At 61.7% G+C, this 18,875-nt stretch overlaps 2 protein-coding genes across 4 annotated transcripts; one reads left to right on the top strand and one right to left on the bottom strand.

Annotated features, from left to right (window-relative positions):
• The first annotated feature begins 435 nt into the window (after window positions 1-435).
• On the top strand, window positions 436-3,425 carry EGFL7 (EGF like domain multiple 7). Of its 2 annotated transcripts, XM_075558896.1 has the most exons (8): window positions 436-555; window positions 668-784; window positions 1,168-1,283; window positions 1,523-1,618; window positions 1,710-1,874; window positions 2,363-2,427; window positions 2,874-3,036; window positions 3,116-3,425. In XM_075558896.1, exons 1-8 carry the CDS (start codon window positions 470-472, stop codon window positions 3,136-3,138), a joined length of 831 nt encoding a protein of 276 aa, XP_075415011.1. In that variant the 5' UTR covers window positions 436-469; the 3' UTR covers window positions 3,139-3,425. The 2 variants fall into 2 exon arrangements, with proteins under 2 accessions (XP_075415011.1, XP_075415012.1); XM_075558897.1 differs by lacking the exon at window positions 1,523-1,618.
• Window positions 3,426-3,917: 492 nt separating this feature from the next.
• Window positions 3,918-18,671, bottom strand: AGPAT2 (1-acylglycerol-3-phosphate O-acyltransferase 2). Of its 2 annotated transcripts, XM_075559825.1 has the most exons (6): window positions 18,314-18,666; window positions 10,872-11,005; window positions 10,483-10,658; window positions 10,259-10,354; window positions 5,664-5,736; window positions 3,918-4,500 (listed from the first exon to the last, which is right to left on the bottom strand). In XM_075559825.1, exons 1-6 carry the CDS (start codon window positions 18,499-18,501, stop codon window positions 4,337-4,339), a joined length of 831 nt encoding a protein of 276 aa, XP_075415940.1. In that variant the 5' UTR covers window positions 18,502-18,666; the 3' UTR covers window positions 3,918-4,336. The 2 variants fall into 2 exon arrangements, with proteins under 2 accessions (XP_075415940.1, XP_075415941.1); XM_075559826.1 differs by lacking the exon at window positions 10,259-10,354 and having other exon boundaries at window positions 18,314-18,671.
• Window positions 18,672-18,875: the final 204 nt, after the last annotated feature.

Below are 18,875 nucleotides of genomic sequence, written 5' to 3' on the forward strand. Positions count from 1 at the left end.
CCTCCTCCTTCCACTGCTCCGGCCCCAGTGCCCTCACCGGCTGCGTAGCGCACCCTAATCCCAAGTGGATGCCCTGGGCACACGGGAATCCCAGACCCTCCAGACCCTGCTCTGGGAATGTGCATCTGAACCTGATCCGCTGGCTCCCAGTGGAGAGGGGGCAGGAGGGTGCCGAGCCTGGGGGATCCCAGAGACTTGCTCTGTACCCTACCTTCTCTGAGCGACTCCCGGCTCTGCAAGCCAATCAGATGCTTCCTTCCCCACACAGAGCACCAGCTTCCTGCTTTGGGGCTCAGTGGCCCCCTCATGGCCCTCCAACCCTGGGGTGGGGGTGGGGTGGGTTCTTGGCTGTTGAGTTTGAGGTCCGGAGGGAGGGAGGGGAGTGGTCCCTGCCTGTGGGGGGACTGCCTGGGACTCAGGGCACTTTGTGCTGCAGGCCCCCCTGAGGAGAAGGCTGGCCCCCTGAGAGATGGCCGCATGGGACTCCAGGGAGCTGCTGCTGCTGTCCCTGCTGGTGCTGGCTGCTGGGGGTACAGACCACACCTACCGTCCCAGGTGAGCTGGGCACCGTGGTCCTGCCAGGCCCCATAGGCTTGGCTCCCCCATAGGGCTGGGAGGGCCTGGCTCTGGGTCCCATGCTGACCATCATGTGTCACTTGTCCTGCAGCCGGAGGGTGTGTGCCGTCAGCGCTCCCGGGGGTGAGGGCTCTGAGTCCTTCGTGCAGAGGATCTACCAGCCCTTTCTCACTACCTGTGACGGACACCGTGTCTGCAGCACCTACAGGTGATTGTCAGCTGCAGACCCCTCCCCCCCATAAGATCCCCCCTGGCTGTGCAGTGGGGCATGGTCAGTGCAGTAGGCTATAGCCAAGTAGGGGGAGGAGGGCAGTTCCTGGGGAAGCTCAGGGCGGGTGAGGCAGGTGCAGTGTGGGGGACTGAGCCTTGCGTTCCTGGCCCTGTCCTGCTGGGGACCTCTGCAAGCCCCTTGTAGTAGGAGCCCCATCAGGTGGCACCCCTGCTTAGCCTGCCCTCAGCACCAATGGGAGGAACCTCAGCTGCCAACCTGGCTCCAGAGGTAGGCAGGTGAGTGGTCCCCACACACTCTGTGGGGAGACTGGTGTACCCACACCTTGAAGTCCTGCCCTCTGAGGCCCAGCCCTCTCCCAGGACTATCTACAGGACCGCCTACCGCAGGAGCCCAGGGCCAGCCCCAGCAAGACCGCGTTATGCCTGCTGTCCAGGCTGGAAGAGGATGGGTGGGCTCCCCGGGGCCTGTGGGGCAGGTGAGTCCGTGACCCCCAGGGTCCTCAGACCCTGGACCCCTCCCCTCAGACCGAAAGGTCCCACCCCCAGGCCCAACACTAGTGAACTGACAGCCCAGTCCAGCCCTCAGGCAAAGCCCTCTGCCCCCCATGTTTCTCTAAAGGAGCATGGTACCTCTTTGCCAGTCAACGCTCCTTTCCTGGGGGTCCCCAAGGGCTTGTGGGGCCCTCTGAAAGGGTGACAGCCCCCTCCCCCACAGCAGTGTGCCAGCCACCGTGCCAGAACGGAGGGAGTTGTGTCCAGCCTGGCCGATGCCATTGCCCAGCCGGGTGGCAGGGGAACACCTGCCAGACAGGTCACTGCCCAACCTGGGGGAGGCTGATGGGGGTGGGGGAGGCACCTCCTGCAGGGGCGCCCCCCCTGCCTGACCCGTCACTGGCTTCCAGATGTGGATGAGTGTCGCTTCGGCCGTGGCAGCTGCCCCCAACACTGTGTCAACACAGCGGGCAGCTACCAGTGCCAGTGTCGGGAGGGCCACCACCCGTCCACTGATGGGACCCTCTGCGTGCCCATGAGGGGGCCCCCCACCTCGGCCCCCTGCCCCAAGCCAGGTGAGCTCCTGGTCCCTCCCCAGCTGGCCCTTGGGTGCAGGTGGGTGTAGGCAGTGGCCTGGAGCAGAACACGAAAGGACCCTTAGCCCAAAGACAAGGGGAGGGAGTGGGGCTGCTGCGGGGCCTCCGCTCAGACGGGAAGAAGACCCTGCTGGCCCCCATCTGGCTGCCCTGAGGAGACCTGCGGCTGCCCGTGCTGGCGACGGGACATTATTACTTTTGGTACGCGCTGTGACACGTCAAACTCGTACCGTGAGTAATAATGCGCTGTCGGTGGCCCAGCGCCACGCCGTGGATGTAGCTCACAGTGGACACAGCTCACCGTGGACGCAGCTCGCCAGGAACACTGCTCTCTCGCTATGGATGCCGACTGAAACCAGCCTGGGCGGGTGGTGGGTCAGGGTGGGAGCAGAGCCCTTGGGCCTGGGGGAGCGTCCCAACCAGGGACTCTGGTAGGGCTGACCCTGTGCCTACATCCCCCTACCCAGGAGGGGACCGGGCAGTGCAACAGGAAGTGCAGAGCCTGCAGTCCAGGGTGGCCATGCTGGAGCAGGTGAGCCCCAGCCTAGTGGCCCTTGCCTTGTGCCCCAGCCCCCAGGGCTGGGTGGGCTTGAACAGTGGCCCTGGGGCCACTACCAGGCCCAACACCAGACCAGGAGGCTGGCTGGCTACTGAGAAAGGGCCTTGGTCCAGGGTCCCCCAGGTCAGACACCGAGCCTGGCCCCAGCTTGTTCCATACTTGCCCACTGCCCTTACTTGGGGTGCCCTCCAGCTTCCCCTAGAGGCGGGCTGTGAGGGCCCCTTCCGGTGGTAGGAGGTGGGGGGTAGAGAGGGGCCTTTATGGGATCTTTGGTCTAGCATCTCCCCCTAGTGGAAAGCCAGGGCCTTGCAGCCAGGAGCTGGTTGGCAGCTCTGCAGAGCCCATGCAGGTCAGAGTAGAACCACCTGGGGGTAGGGTGCAGGCCTGTGCGCCCCAGCTGCATCTTCTGCCTGCCGTAGAAGCTGCAGCTGGTGCTAGCCCCCCTGGATATCCTGGCCTCACGGGCCCTGCAGCTCGGGCTCCCGGACGCCGGCAGCCTGCTGCTCCACTCCCTGCAGCAGCTGGAGCGCATAGACTCCCTGAGCGAGCAGATCTCCCTGCTGGAGGAGCAGCTGGGTGCCTGTGAGTGCAGACCCTGGGCCTGGGAAACCGTGAGGGATGGGGTGATCAACCTCTGACCTGTTTCCCCCACCCCTCCTAGGCTCCTGCAAGCAAGAACGGTGACTGGCTGGGCCCCACCCAGAGCCCTTCCTGCCTTTTGCCCATCTGCCCTGTGCCGGCCAGTACAGGCTCTGCTCCTGGCCAGTGAGCCACTCGACCCTGGGCCACCAGTCTCAGGGATGGGGCACCGTATGGGCGTAGAGAACCCAACGAGTAGGGCCTGCTGCTCCCCTTGGCCTCTGAGCCAGGCCCAGGCTGACCCTGAAGCCCCCAGGTGCCAAAGGAGCCCCGCTGTCTGCACCCCACTCCCCGCCCCAGCCCAGATAGGCTGCCTTCCCAGAAGGGCCGGTCCCCTGGTCTTTTGTCAAATAAAGATTAAACTTGAGGTTCTGCTTTGTGCGGAGGATGGGGTTGGGCACTGGAAGCAGACGGGGCCTGGGAGAGAAGCAATCCTCAGGGCCAGTGTCACCCCCCACCCCAGATCCCTAGAAGTTCCTACTGCTGCTGGGAGTTGGCTGGGCTGCCCCCTATACCCCACACCCCCAAGGAGTCAGGTCTGTAGTGTCTCTGGGGTCTGCATCATTCCAGGACCTCCCTCCCCCAGCTCCCCACAGGCAGGAGCAGTAGGTTCTGTGGTGGCAATGGCAACACCTGCTTTCTCTGGGGGCACCTGCACAGGCATCTGCTGTCCCCTGCTGTTAGCCCCCAGCATAGCTGCTGTCCTCACCCACTTCTGGGGATGCCAGGGGGCATGGCGGGACCACCCACACATGGATCCTGGGGAGGGGGCGTCCTACCGCATGCTTTCTGAATGACCATAATTCACCAGGCATTTGTCTCTAAGAGTGGTTTATAAAAAACAAGAGCCAGGCACCACCTGCAGTCTGCAGACCTCCGGGGGCTGGTGGACACGCTGCCCCCTGCTCCCCCCAGTGCAGCCCCTCCCCTCCCCAGGGCCTGATGCAGCAGTGGGGCCAGGGATGACTCAAAGCAGCTGGTCCCAAGACTCCAGGCCTTTCAGCCCTCTGATGTGGACATAGCCTTGACCCTGGAGACCTGGCGGGGTCCCTACCCTCAGCTTGGGGGTGGGCTCAGGCCAGACTCCCTTTTGACCCCTGGCCAGTGACAGAGGGGCCATGTGTTCCCAAGGCTGGAATGACAGCTGGAGCTAGGAAGCAGACACAGTGCTATTACGTGGTCTGGGGGCTCCCCTGCCATCTTCTGGCCAGCCCCCCACTGTCCTGCCAGCCTGCAGCCTTGGCTACTGGGCTCTCAGGCCCCCACTGCCCCCATTCTGGGCCATCTTGGACACGCGGAAGAAGACGGCCCTCATGTCCTGGTGGCAGGTGTCCATGAGCTGGGGGATGTCGGCCACGGTGAGGCCAGTGGTGGGAATGGCGTCCAGCACTTCCACCTTGATGGTTCCTGTGAGAGGCATTGTCTTGCTGAGCCCCTTGGCCAAGGCCCACTGCTCCCTACCTTGCTCTGCTTTCCCTAGTGGTTCGGGGACTATTGTGTACCTCTCCTGGGCCCCTGTAGTCCCTACCCACACTACAGAGCATCCCGCCCCAGAGGGCCCCCTCGCCCCCCCTTCCCGGTCCCCTCACACCTCCATTTGGGGCCGGGCTCAGATAGACAAGCTCCCCATAGTGCAACCCCTCCCCTCCCCAGGGCCTGATGCAGCATGGGACAGGGATGACTCCCTGCTTGCTGCCCTTAAACTTGCAAACCCTGCCTACTCCTAATCAGGGTCAAGGCACGGCACCTGCCCCTGCTGCCTGGAGGAGCAGGGCAAGAGGGGCTTAGTGGCTAGTGGGCACCATGCCACCTGTGAGCTCCTACTGCCATGTCAGCTGGGTCACCTGAGGACCACCACCCCAACCTGGGGGGTCAGCTCTGCCCACATCTCTTTAGCAACGCCCCTCCAGCAGCATCCATGTGCACCTGGCCCCGGCTACCCCCATCTGGACCCTAACTTCCTCAACAAAAGGGGGTAGTGTCACCTGCCTTAGCGAGCCCCTGGGGAAAGTGAACAAGGTGGGGGCTGGCGACAGCTGAGACCCTGTCCACTCATCCACTTACACGCCATTCATCTCCCACCCCAGCCACCCACCTCGTGAACTGCCCATTTCCCCACCCACCCACTCACCTAGCCATCCATTCACCCAACTGCCTACTCCTCCACCTCTACCCTCCCAGCCATCCACCACCTCACCCACCTACTCACCTCCACCTCCAAACTCATCCATCCACCCACCCACCTACTTCAACACCTCCACCTCCACCCATCCATGCCTCCACCTCCACTCCCACCCTTCCATCCACCACCCATCCACCTACTTCAACACCTCCACCTCCACCCTTCAATCCACCATTCACTCACATCCATGCACCCCCTTACTTAAGCACCCGTTCACCCATGGACACACACATCTACATCCTTGCACCCCCTCCCCACCCACCACCCATCGGCACATCCACCCCGAGTGTGGGGCAGCTCTCCAACTCGCAGGGATCACCAGGGGGGTGTGCCCAGTGACAGGAGGCTCAGGGCCCGCGTGGACATGAGGGCGCAGAGGGGGGGGTACCTGAGGTGAAGAGCTGGGTCTCGGAGTTGTAGAAGGAGGAGAAGGAGGAGTACACCACGGGGATGATGGGCACCTGGGGGCGGCAAGAGGAGCCAGGGCTGGCAGCCACCCCACCCGGGAGCCTAGAAAAGCTTTGGGGGGGAGATGTGGGCAGGGAGCAAGCTCTTGGAAGGGCTGCCCCCACCCCCAATGAAAACACAGTCTCGCAGCTCGGCCCTGGGAAGTCTCCTGCCCAAGCCAAGGGGTCTATCCCTCCAGTCTGCCCACCCTGTTGCTCAGACAGGCACCTGTTATCCAAGGTGACCTGGGGTGTGGCTGCTGGGGGCGGGTCTGGCTGGAAGGAAGTAGGGAAGGAGAGGCAGCCACTGAGAACTCTAGCAAAGGGGGGTGGGGTGCTTCCTTAGAGAGCCTACAGAGGGGGCCTTCCCCAGAGCAGGGCTGGGGAGGGGGGAGGGAGAGAGAGGCCGACTTCTCTAGAGCCAAGGGTGGGGGGCAGAGAGAGAGACTGACTTCCCCAGAGCCAGCACCCTGAATATGCACGTCCAGCCTGCTAGAGCCTAAGAGAACACACTGTCCATGAAAGCCTGCCTCCCTCCCCTCCCTGTGGTTTGTGTTATATGTTATAGTAGCACTGGGTGCCCGAGACCACCATCTCCTCTACCCCCACACATGGGGCGGCTCCAGCAAGGGGAGGGCCGGGCATGCAGAGTCCCTGGGAGGGACAGGGGTCAAGTCCAACAGTGACTCCAGTGTTGTGTGTCGCCTGGAGGTAAACATTAACTGGCAGGGACAGGTCAGGGAGCCTGGGCAGGGTGAGGCTGGGGCAGAGATAAAGCCCTGGGGGGCAGGGGGACAGGAAGCGAAGCTTGGTGCCCAGTCTCTGGGCTCCTCCTTCCTCCTGCCCTTGTGGGGGCTGGGAGGGCCACTTCAGCCCCCAGGTGTTAGTGGGTCACTCCAGCGCTTGGGTCAAACATCAGGGGCAAGAGTGCGCTCCCCTTGGCAGGGAAAAGCAGAGACCTCGGTGGGGGATTCCCAGACCACCATGGAAGCCCTTCCACTGAACCCCCTACTTGGAGCACCCCAGTCTTCCATTTGAGACAGAGAACCCCAGAACCCCAGAAACAGTCTTCTCCATCTGACCCCACAGAGCAGACGCCCCAGGCACTCCACCCAGTCTAGGATGCCCCAAGACGGGCACCCATGCCAAACCAGCACTACTGGGAGACTGGCCACTTAGGTCATCCATATTCCAGTCTAGGGGAGGGAGGAGGAGCGGGGAGGGAGGTGGGTGGTGGTCAGGTGCCCTTAGCTCTGACTCAGCTATGATATGCCACGCCTAACAGAGCCAAACCCGGCCCAGTTCTACGCCATTGTTCTGTTGGAGCCCACAGCTGCAGCCGCCGTGTCCGCCCATCTCTCCATGGGTCCTCTTTTCACTGTCCCTCTAGATCACTAAACAGGGAACTGGTTTCTCCTGATCACACACCCAAAGCACAGGAGACAAAGCCTGGCCACTCCCGCCCCTAAGGCACGTGCTGGCCGTCCTTCCAGGGTGGACCTGTTTGGTCTGGCCGTCCACAGGACTTCCAGCATTCTTCGCTGACCACATCACTGAGATGCATCGATTTTTCTTCCTTACTCACTGTCCAACTTTCACACGCACAGGGGGTGACTGAAAAGACCCTGGCTCATCAGGCGCCCGCCCGAGTGCTCAAAGTCCCCGCCTTGCTCTTCAACAGCAGATTCGCCCAACGCCGTGATCTCTCGACCGCTGCTTCTAAATCCTTGACGACGCCACCCTCTTCTCGTTGGTCATGCTGCCCCCTGTGGGTCCAGTTCTGAGGCTCCGGGCCTTCTTTACCCCCGAGTCGTCACCCACACTGAAGGCCTTCAAGTCCTCCTCACTGGCAGCAAGCCAGGTCGTGTCATCTGCACATCACAGGTTGTCAGTGAGCCTTCCTCCCATCCTGACGTCATGTCCTTCTTCCTGTGGTCCAGCTGTGCTTCTCGGAGCATCGCTCAGCCCACGGAGGGAATAAGCACGGAGAGAGGACGGAGACGTAGCTGGAAGCACACCGTCGTGCTTCTAAACCAGCCAGTGTCCCGTTGTGCGGTGCGAACGACTCGGTCCGTGTCTAGTTCTGCACGGACACTGTGAAGTGCTATGGAATTCCTACCCTTCTCCACAGTTGGTTCTGAGCCAAACTGTCAATGCCTCTGCACAAGTCAGCTGCGTGCTGGTGTTCTCTGCTCTCCGCCAAGATCCGTCTGATGTCAATAATTACATCCCTTGTTCCCAGGCCTCTTCTGAATCCGGTGTGACCGGCGGCCTCCCGTCAGTGGCACTGCGGCAGTCACGGCTGGATGATCTTCAGTAAAATGTTACTTGCATGTGATCTCCATGGTCCGGTTAAATAACTTTCCCTTTCTGTTGGGTCACACTTTCTTTCCTCTCCAAGTCTGGGCACAGATAGGGGTGTCTTCTCGTCAGCTGGCCGGGTAGCTGTCTTCCAAATGTCTTGACAGAGATGAGCGAGTGCGTCCTGCCTCAGCTGTCGACACGTTTTGGTTGGTGTCCTGTCAACTCCTGTGAAGCTTGGACTTCTTCCTTCAGTTTCACTGGTCCTGGGTCACACGTGACTCTGGGAATGGTCTCCTGTGGACCAGCCCTTTGGGGCTCAGTGACTGTATTCTTCCCATCTTCTCTGGGTGCTTCCAGCCTGGGTCAGTATGTTGCTCAGAGCATCCTTCAACGTTGCATCCGGAGGCCTGAAGTCTTTCTTCCATCCTTTCAGCTTGGCTTTGCTGGCTGGGCACGCGCTTCCTTTCTGGCTCTTTAATCTCGGTCATTACACTGGTCACTGCAATGCTCTGGCCCCTCGAGCTGCCCTTTGAAGCCGTCTGTTCAGCTGTGTGATTCACTGCCTCTTCCGTGTGCCTCAGCCACCCTGCATTCGATAGCTTCCGTCTCTTCTGACATCCGTCTCAATCAGTTTTCTTTGCTATTTTTAATGACCTTGGGGGTGTCCTTGGTGCCTCCCATGGCTCCTCAGGTCTTCTGCCGTGAGTGGCCAGGGCAGCACATGTTCTTGAGGCCAGTCCAGAATTCAGTGGGTGGACAGACTCAAGGCCCTGTTCCGGCTCTCCTGGGCTTTTTTCATTTTCCTCCTCTCCAACTTGAACTTGTCCATGAGCAGTTGGTTGGTGGCCTTGTTCCAGTGGGCCCCTGGCCTCATCGTTGCAGCTGGTAGTGAGCTTCTCCATCACCAATTTCCACTTAAGGTACTTCATGGGATTGCCGTGCCATCCGTCTCGCAAAGCTCGTGTGTGTGTGTGGCCGCTGGCCAGGTATTTGTCATGAAGAAGTCCCTGGACTTACTTGCAAATTCTGTCATGTGGTCTCCAGCCCCGTCTCTCCATCACCAACTACAAGTCCTTCCTCTTGTTTCCAGCCTGTGCGCTCCAGGCGTCACGGATGCATCCTGACGGCGCGGCGCCTCCTTCTCAGACCTTATTCATCAGTAGCTTTTATGGCTGGTGCACACACTGAAAGAGCAGCTGGGTGGCTGCATTTTCTTAGACAGGACCCCATCGCAGACTTCAAGATAGATTTTGAAATGCCCTTTTCAGCGATGAGTGGAACCCTCTCCTTGAATTCGTCACTCCCAGCACAGAAAGCGTAGGACTGCCGGGTTCAATGGCCAACACAGTCCATCTCAGCTAATCAGCCCATCTCACTAACACCTGGGGTGCAGTCTTGGGGTGTTGTTTCTTTCCTGACGACTTCTGGTCTTCCTAGAGCAGGGGTTCTCAACCTTCCTCACGCTGCGACCCTTTCATACAGCTCCTCGTGTGGTGGGGACCCCCAACCATAACATTATGTTCATTGCTACTTTATCACTGTCATTTTGCTACGGTTATGAATCGGGAGACTCGCGTGAGAGGGTCATTCGACCCCCAAAGGGGTTGAGAACCGCTGTCCTAGACTCTCACTTTGTACACTCCAGGTTCCAGCTGTTCGTGGACGGTGGCAATCATTTCTTCTCAGTTTGAGCAGGGGACGGTGTCGAAGGCTCTGCGCCATCGAGTCACCGGAGTCAACCCCACCCTGAGGAGGCAGCTCTTCCCGGTCCTGTTTGATGCCTTCCGCCATGAGAGGCCCACCCCCGGGCACTGCTGTTTATCTCTGGGTCCCGGTGGTTCATCCCTGCAGAAGTGGGCAGCTCAGTCCTCCTTCGTCATCGGTTCGCAGTCTGGAAGCTCTGCTAAAACCTGCTCACGTTGTGCTTCCCCGCTGGCATCTGAAACACCAGTGACATCGCCCCAGCATCGCACAAGCCACCACACAGTAGGACACATTTGACAAGCCAGGAAGGAGGACAGAAAAAGAGAAAGGGAGGGAAGGAGAGAGGAAGGAGGAAGAGAAGGAGGGGGGAACAGGGGGAGGGAGCCCCCCCCCAGCAGTCACTAACTTTTGCATCCTGTCTCCACCATGCAGAAGCCCAATTGGAAGGTGGGACAGGTGAGGTCTAGCCCCAGAGTGGGAACCAGGTGCCGAGGGGCAGGGATTGATGGGGCAGGAGGGTCCACAGTACCTGGGCCTGGACAGCCAGGTAGAAGGCACCTTTCTTGAAGGGCAGCAGGTCCCCATTGGTGTTGCGTGTGCCCTCGGGGTAGATCCACACTTTGAGCTGCAGGGAGCGGTCCTCCGGTCACCCCAGGTCCTGGGGTGGCCGCAGGGGCATGCTCCCCACCAAGCCACCCGGTGCTGTGTGCAAGGTCAGTGGCCAGCTCTTCCCCACCAGGGTGCTGCACTCACATTCTCCTGGACCATGCGCTGACCCACTTCTGCCATCACAGACATGGCTGTGCTGGAGCGCTGCCGGTTGATGAAGATGACGCCCCCCAGGTACATGATCAGCCCCACGGGGCCCAGGACAAGCAGCTCCCGCTTGGCGATCTGCACGCAGCGCCTGGGGAGCACCTCCATGAGGCCTGCGGGGCGAGAGAGGGGCTTAGAGCCCAGCAGTCACTTCCCGGAGGCCCGAGGCCTACTCTCCCACTGTCCACCTGGGCAAGGAATTCAGCCTCTGAAGTTCAGCTTCCCCATGCAGGGCCCGGGGCCTGAAGGAATGCCGAGGGCTCTGTCCACTGTCAGCACACAGCTCCCCCCGCCTCCCAGCCAACCTGGCCCCCGGCCCTGCCCACCCATCATGTCCAGGATGCTCTGGTGGTTGGAGATGATCACACAGGGCTGGTCCAGCTCCAGCTTTTCCAGGCCCCGGACCTCGAAGCGCAGGCCGTAGAAGTACTTGAAGGTGCGGACAAAGGCACTGATGATCCTGCAGGGTGGGGTCAGGGAGAGAGGTACTGAGTGAGCAGCGCTCTCTGGGGCTCGTGTGTGTGGTGCAAGGGTAGCAGCGGGGTGCTCACAGCTCAAGGGGGACCCCCCAAGGGGGGCCATGCAAGCAAGCCATCCCTAAACTTGCTGTGCAGATCATCCCCCAAAGGTTTCTGTCCATAGCCTCACCCCAGAAATAGGCTCTTCCCACAGGGAACTGAGCTAAGATCAGATGGTGCTGGGATAGAAGAGCTCTGGATGGATTGATTACAAGTTGGCTGCTGACCACAAGGGCAGCAGTTCAAACCTCCCAGCTGCAGCTGGGGAGAAAGACGAAGCTGTCTGCTCCCAGAAAGACGGACCTCCTGAGAAGCCCATAAGGTGGCTGAGTCAGAGTTGACCTCATGGTAGTGAGTTTGGGATTTGGTCCATCCAATGACCAGTATCCTTAGTAACAGAAGACGCCGAGCCAGGGAGAGGACCAGAAGGGAGCCACATTGCCATTAGCCAAGGTGCACCAGGGATACAGGGGGCTTGCTGAAGCTGAAGGGGTAGGGACAGGCCCCTCTCCAGAGGAGGACCTCCATCTGAGCGTGCCCCTGGAGATGGCTCATGGTCCCCGCAGGCCTGGCCCCCTCATCCACTGGCTTAGCCCCCTGGCCTGGCTGTATGTCCCTGAGCCAGACGTCTCTGCTCAGGCCTTCAGATCAGAGCCCAGACCAAGGCCAGCCACGCCTGCCAGCCGCCCAGTTCAGGGAACACCCCCAGGGAGGGGCTCCCTCCAGATAGGTTTTCCAAGGGTCTGGCTTTGGGCTGCCACCAGCCACTTCGCAAGAGAAAGAGGGGCATTCTAATCTTGGAAGCAGTTCATCTCGGCAACTCGTTGGGTCACCAGTAAACAGGTAAAAGTGTGACCTCAGAAGACAGGCCTGACAGCTTTCTCGCAAGCAGCCACTGCCTGGGAAGCCCTGGGGGCCTCCCTGCTCTGGGACTGTGGCTGCCAGTCAGTACCCACTCTGTGGCCATGGCTGAGTCCATAGCCACATCACCCCTTGCTTCCATCCGACTGGCACAGGCCACAAAGACTGATACACCAGGTGGCCGCAAGGAGGTTGCAGGGAGCTGAGGGCTGCTGGCAAGACACCGCCATACCACCTGGGCTCAGCTCACGCCCTCAGGATGCCTGGTCCCTTTGGGCTCAGCAGCCAGTCCCAGGGGCTGTGCCCCCTCCACGTGGGGGCAGAGCAGCCGTCTCCGCCCGCCCGCCCCCCAGCACCACCACCACTAGGAGAGAGTGGCACCAAGGTTTCTGTTTCACTGTCCGGATGCCCAGTGGGTGCTGACCATGGAGGAGGAGCCTGCGGGTGGTCAGTGGAGGAGGAGGACGATGCTACTTCCACGGGGGCCAAGAGCGTCTGCTGAGCCGAGATGCCCGGCACTGGCTGGAAGTGAGAATGGGAGAGAGGCAAGATTCTTAAGGAAGGTCCCCAAGAGCCCACGGGGGATTTTCCTCTCCACCTTTAGTCAAAAGCGAGAGGGATGGGGTGAACTTCCAGAGCGTGGATGGTTCGGGAAATCCTGTGGGACAAATGAAGGACGCCTGCTCCAGGATGTTCCCCAAGGTGTGTGTGTGTGTGTGTGTGTGTGTGTGTGCGCGCGCGCGCGTGTTTATGGGGGGGAGGGGTGTTAGGACACTCTCTTAAACAGAGGAGGCCTGTGGCTGAAGACTGCTAACTGACCGGCACAGCAGAGAAGCCCCCCTCGGATGGGCGGGGCAGAGAAAGGAGGAAGTGGCGGCCTCTTTGGCCCCAAGAAGAGCAGGGATCACGACTGGGGAAGTTCGGAGACCAGCCGAGCAGCACCAAGGATGCAGGAGGCGGGCCTTCTAAGTCCCAAAGGGCTGGCCCCTGGACAAAGGATTCTCAGGGTCAGATCTCCATGGGGAGGGGGATCTCTTAGATAGCCCCAGAGGAGGTCAGGAGATCAGGGTCAAGTTCAATCCTGTGGACTCAGAGCAGCTCCAGGAGCAGTGGAACCAAATACGCTGGGCCCCATGCCACCCTCAGCGCTGCTGCCATGCTCGCCAAGCCCCTTGGTGCAGCTGCTGGGTCAGTCCCACACGTTGTGAACGGGCTGCCCACTGCCAAGGGCCCCACGCCCCTTGGTCCACAATCAATGACGCTCCAGGAGGCGGCGACGCCACCATCAAAGGACTGGTGGTGGCGTGGGCAATCCTGCTGCACCTCCTCAGGGGTGACAAGGAAGCTGGCGCCCCAGGACCCAGGCGTGCCTGACCCAAGCCGTGGGCCCTGCAGCACCTGCCACCCACGCAGAAGCTGGACGGTGAACCAGGAAGACTTGAAGAGGGGTGGGTGCCTTTGGATGATCCGTCTCCGAGCTGTGTGGCCATGGCAGCGCGTGGTCAAGTGGAGCCAAGGACAAGAATGGCCGTGGCCAGTGAGGGACTGCAGGGAGAGGGTAGAGGCCCGTCAGACTTTCACCTCGGGAGTGGGGTCTGGGCTGGGGGGAAGGTGGATTCTCCCTAGCACTAAGGAAGTCAGAGGCTGGTCCATCCTTGGGCTTTACAAGCCAGAAACCTGTACTGCAGCTGGACAGGTTCACAGCGGAAGAGGAATTTTGCCCCAGGCTGGACAACGCCCACAATTTCACCCACATTTGATTGGGATGAGTCATCTGTGAGGACTTTGGCAATGCTGTGGCGAGCCCAACACATTCAGCCAAACACAGGAATCCTGGGAAGCCAGCGGGTGGGACGTCCCCAGTGTCGTCCCTGTAGAGGATGTATGGGGATCCCTAAGTTCTCTGCCTCGGTTAGAACCCCATGTGGACACGGGCTTTCCAATATCACCGGGGGGAGTGCTCAAAGGTGATAAAGAAGGTTGAACAGCCAGCAGCAGAGAGGGACAGGTAGATGCCAGAACACAAGATCCCCAGGAACCGGAAGCGGACGAGATAAGGACCGCCCTGAGGTCACACAGAGAAAGCATCCCTCTGGGATGGTCTCCCTGGCATGAGATTCCGACTCACAAAGATCCTGCAGGACAGAGGACATTTCTGCGCCACCCGGAGGGGGTCCAGGGTGTAAACCTTTATGGGAGCAGAAAGCCTCGTTCTTCTCCTGAGGGGCGACCGGTGGGCTCAAACCACAGTTCGCTGCGTAGCCCCCGGTGCCACCAGGCTGCCCTCCTTGAGCCCATGAGAACAAGCTGCCCTTGAAACTACCTACTGCGTGGCCTTCCTTCTAGCAGCAAGGATGGCAGCCACGTGGCCTTTACCCGTTTCCTCTGTGAATCAGTACTTACAGCTACAAATAGCCCTTGCAACACAGTAGCGGCTTTATCTGGACAGATAACTGTATCAACAGCAGGCCCAGGCAGTGCCTTCTCTAGGCTTCTTTGCCAGCCACAGATGGACTGACAGACAGACACTGGCCAGACTGCAGAGGGTCTCAAGGCAGTACACTGGAGCACACACACCACCCCCATGCTCTAGGCCACACTCAGCACCACCAGTGAGCTGAGGAGAAGGGGACCTCCAGGCGGTGGGGGGGGGGGTCAGTTATCCTGAATGTGCCCCCAGGACCCCTGTGGTAGCCATCTCTCCGTTTCCCCCACCAAGTCTCCATCTCTCATTTCTGTATAAAGTAGACCATCCCTCTAGGAGGAAGCCATCAGCCACTCTGGGGAAGGAGGGGGCCCTGTCTGTCCAGAGAGGAGGGCCTGTAGCCAGCACACCCCTCGGGGCGCCCGCACAGGGTCCCAGTGCTGGCAGCCTGGTTCAGACGCAGGCGGCAGGCATGGAGATACCACCACACTAGTGGCTGGCACCCCAGGAGCACTCAGCCGGAGCCACGAGCTGCTGTGGCTTGTTGGGACCCCTTTTCTTCCAGGCCAATCAGCTTGGAGGCGAACAGTGGGGGACACAGCTTGGCACTGTGGAGGTCAGTGGCTGGCCTGAGGTCCCACAGGCAAGGTGATGAGGCTGGGCCAGGCTCTCACCCTTAGCCTCACTTCTGAGCCCATGATAGGGGCCAAGTAGAGACCTCCCCCACCCACCCCCAAAGACCCAGAATTGCCCAAAGTGGTGCCCGTGGCCTCCAAAGGGAGGGGGGCTGTGCCAGAGGGCTGTCTCAGTGCCTGCAAAGGGGCTAGGAGCTCAAGCCCAGGTTTGCCCAAGACTCACATATGCCTGGTTCTAGGCCCCCAGGCACTGCTGCAGCCCCGTGGCACCATGGGACACTGGCTGAGAGAGTGCCTGTAGGACATGCCATGAGCCTCTCCAAGCCCCTGTGGGGGCAGGCAGCCCCCTGAAGCTGGGGCACCCTCGATCCACCAGGTCCTCCTGCCCTCTGGACCTGGACACCTTCTAAAATCTGAGCTCAGCCTGGGCTGAGACCTGGGGTCTTCTGTGCCACTAGCCTGCAGACCTGGGCAGCACCCTGGAGCACCCACCTTCCTGCTGGTAGAATAGGGGGTGTGGAGGGTCACTGTGACAGGGAAGTGGCCATGGGGATGTTGACACAGAAGAACTCAGAACCATGAAGGTCAGAGACACCTCAGAATACCTTCCCCAGGCAGTAGGGAGAAGGTCAAGGCCAGGCTCTGGCTGGCTGCCCCCACAGCAACATGCTGACCCTTGTCCTAGGCACTGCTCCCACAGCCCGGGCCTCCATGTGGAGCTGGACTAGCCTGTCCTCAGCAAGGCTGCATGGGAATTATGCCCGGAAGGCTGTGTGCAGGCCACGGCGCGGGGCTCAGGGGACCAGGCCACCTGGCAGTGCTGGGGAGTTTCCGACAAGTGTCACAGGAGCTGAAACACAGTGGCAGCAGAAAGGGTAGAGGGCTCCTAGCCTGCCTTCGGGATTGGGGGGCACTGGAAAGGGAGGTGGGAGCCCTCAGGAGTTGGAGCTCAGATCTCCAGGGACCACCCCCCACCCACTCACTAATTAACAAGGCAGCATCCCTGGGGTCTGCTTCTGAGAGCAAGACTGACCCTGCTTCTGGGGGGAGCCCAGGCCACTTGGACTGCACTGTCCCCTCCAGGGCCGGGACCCAGCCATTAGCTCAGAGGCTGGGTGCTGGGTTTGAGCTCTGACCCACACACTAGGCACACACTCCCAGAAGCCGCCCCACACTTCCAAGCCTCCCTTGCAGCAGCAAGTTGCTATGACAACTAGGTGTTGGCCACTTGGGGGAGCAGGTGTTCATGGGGACTTCTTTCTCTGAGGCCAGCAGCTGGTATGTGGCCACAGTGGCCAGCTCCTGGACCCCCTGAATGGTGGGGCCACAAGACAGAGGAGCCAGGAATTCCTGGGCCCCCAGCTACGCTTCTCTGTTCATTTGGGAGTGGGGAGTGGGCAGCCAGGAAAGAAACCAGGTGACTAGGGCTTCCTGAACCCACAGCCCAACTCAGGGGTGTATGGTCGCTTCCCTCCACTGCAAGAGGGTACAGCCCTCAAGACCAGAAACAGACCTGCCATCCCCAGTCCTGCATAGAGGGTGACTTCTGAGGACACCACCAGTGGTGGGGGGAGGGGGTGCCAGTCCTGGTGCCTGAGCCCTCAGTCCTTCTGTCCCCATCACTGTTCCCTGTGCTCCCAGAGCTCCAGGCCTCTTGGGGAAACTGCCTGGAGGAGCCTCACCCCTAGGGCTGAGCTGGACACCAAAACCCAGGCCCATCCTGACTCACAGTGACCCTGCAGGGCAGAGCAGATCTGTCCCTGGAGCTGCCATTCCTACAGTGGACGGCCTTGCCCCTCAGAAACATAAGGGCCCGAGTCTCCCACCCTCCTACACAAGGCAGTGTCTGCCTGAGTCTCTCTCTCGTGAACTGGGGCCTGGAGCCCAAGGGCACTGAGGTGGCATAGTCAGTGCTGAGGAGGGTTGGGAGGGTAGGGGCCTGGGAGAGGCAAGTGTGCCCAGGGGCCTGGGACTTGCCTGAAGACCCTGTGCTTCCTGCCCCCATCTCCGTAGTCCTCCCAGACACAACGTCCGCCTCACTCAGCTGACCTCTCTCCAGGCTCATCTCTGGGGGAACACATATTGATGTTGTCTCCTCTACAGCCCACGCCCCTGGCAGCCCTGTGACAGCCACATGACTGTGGGACCTGGAAAGCCCGGGTCCCTGCAGGCGGCCTGCCTACTGGCCGGCCTCTTCCCTGGGGAGCCTGACTGCCCAAAGGGATGGAGTGCCTAAAGTGACTGGGAACCCACCATGGGGACAGGGCTGGTCAAGCTCAGCAGTTCCCACTGGGCCCCTCAGAGTTTGTACCCTGTCCAGGCCAAGCAGGGGTTTGGAAAGCAGGGGTGGGGTGGGGTGGGGGGGCAGAATGGAGGCAGAGTCAGGAGTAAGGCCAGGATGATGGGACTGGAGGGTGGGGGGGAGACCAGAGGGGCAACTCCAGGCCTACCTGCATAGGGCCCAGCTCCCTGACGGCACCCAACTTCCCCCATGGGTCTGTGGGTTTTGGAGGGACACCCCACAGCCTCACTCCAGAGAACTGCCCCTCCCTCTCCACCTGGACCAGAAAAGCGACGGGCACAGGATGTCCGGGAGGCAAGGACATGAAGCAAGGGGCCTCGGGGCCAGGGAAGGGGCATGGGGATGATATGGAAGAGGCCTGGTCTTGGCAGTCATGGGCAGATTCTCACCAAGAGGACCTCCCACAGTTCTGCTCAGCCACACCTGACCCCGCCCCCCGTCAGAGGGGAAACTCCAGCCACGCCCCCGGACCCCGCTCCTGGCTCAGAAGTCGAACCCCAAGGTCCACCTGTCCCCCCAGCAGGGACATAACTTCTCTAGGGGCCCCCCACCTCTGGAGACTACCAAAAAAGCGGCCAGACAAGGCGTCTGCAGGAGCGGGGCACGGGCCTCCCAACACGTGGTGCAATGAGCGCGGGATCCCCAGTTCCCGGCGCTCCCCCAACCCCCCCGCAGGGCGTACGCGACCAGCCGCGGGCGAGCCAGCTCGCTGAACGCCGCGGGGCGCCCCGGCCCGCCTCCCGCTTCCCAGGTGGGCACAGCGACGCGGCGTTGGCGACACGGAAGCGGAGACGCCAGCGTCCGGCGGCCCCCGGGGCAAGGGCGCTGGGTCATTGTGACTCCGGGCCCTGGTGACCCGGACTGCCCAGGCCCCTGCCCGGCCCGTCCGGAGGCTGGACGCGCGGGCGCCGGCGGGAAGGAGGGGCGGCCGAGGGAAAGTTTGCGAAGCGGAAGCGGGCGGCCCGGCGCCCCGCCCTCCCGCGTCCCCCGCCCCCCCCGCCCCTCCGTCGTCCCCGCGCGCCCTCGCCTCATGTTCTCCACGGTGCGGCCCCCGTGGCGCAGCAGGCAGACCACCGCGGCCATGGCCGAGCAGCCGAAGCAGAGCGCGCAGTAGAAGCCGATCTTGGCGTAGAAGCGCGCGCGGCGGCTGAGCTGGAGCAACAGCAGCAGCAGCAGCAGCGCCGCGCTCAGCCACGGCCACGGCCACTGCTCCATGTCCCGGTTCGGGCTACCGCGCCCAGTGCCCCGACGGCGAGGCTCGGGCGCCTCTAGGGCGGCCGGAGACCTGCGACGGGTGATGGCTAGCTGCCCCCGCCCCGCCCGCCTCGCCCCTTATTGCGAGGGCGGAGGGCGGGGCGGCCCGGGGCGGAGAGGAACGCGCTCCCCGAGGAAGCGCCGAGGTGCGACCGCCCCGCCCCGCCGCGCCCCGCCCCGCCCCGCGACGCCCAGGTCACTCTCCCAGCCGCCTCGGGCCACCGGGTTCGGGACCCGCCCCCCCCTCCCCGCGGAACCCTTCCCCCCACTCCCCGCGCCTGGCTACGCTCCGGGGCCGCGACCTGGCCGCCGTCCCGCCCCTGTGGTCTGCGCTC

This window comes from Tenrec ecaudatus, chromosome 10, assembly GCF_050624435.1.
Source record: "Tenrec ecaudatus isolate mTenEca1 chromosome 10, mTenEca1.hap1, whole genome shotgun sequence".
NCBI lineage: Eukaryota > Metazoa > Chordata > Mammalia > Afrosoricida > Tenrecidae > Tenrec > Tenrec ecaudatus.

What these genes read in the sequence shown, in the direction of transcription:
- EGFL7 (XM_075558896.1), top strand. Translation starts at nt 470, where the DNA reads ATGGCCGCATGGGACTCCAGGGAGCTGCTGCTGCTGTCCCTGCTGGTG. An exon ending in GACCACACCTACCGTCCCAG is followed by an intron (nt 556 to 667) that starts GTGAGCTGGGCA and finishes CTTGTCCTGCAG; the next exon opens with CCGGAGGGTGTGTGCCGTCA. An exon ending in CCCCGGGGCCTGTGGGGCAG is followed by an intron (nt 1,284 to 1,522) that starts GTGAGTCCGTGA and finishes CCTCCCCCACAG; the next exon opens with CAGTGTGCCAGCCACCGTGC.
- AGPAT2 (XM_075559825.1), bottom strand. Translation starts at nt 18,501, where the DNA reads ATGGAGCAGTGGCCGTGGCCGTGGCTGAGCGCGGCGCTGCTGCTGCTG. An exon ending in GAGCATCCTGGACATGATGG is followed by an intron (nt 10,659 to 10,871) that starts GTGGGCAGGGCC and finishes CTCGCCCCGCAG; the next exon opens with GCCTCATGGAGGTGCTCCCC. An exon ending in AGCGCATGGTCCAGGAGAAT is followed by an intron (nt 10,355 to 10,482) that starts GTGAGTGCAGCA and finishes CGCTCCCTGCAG; the next exon opens with CTCAAAGTGTGGATCTACCC.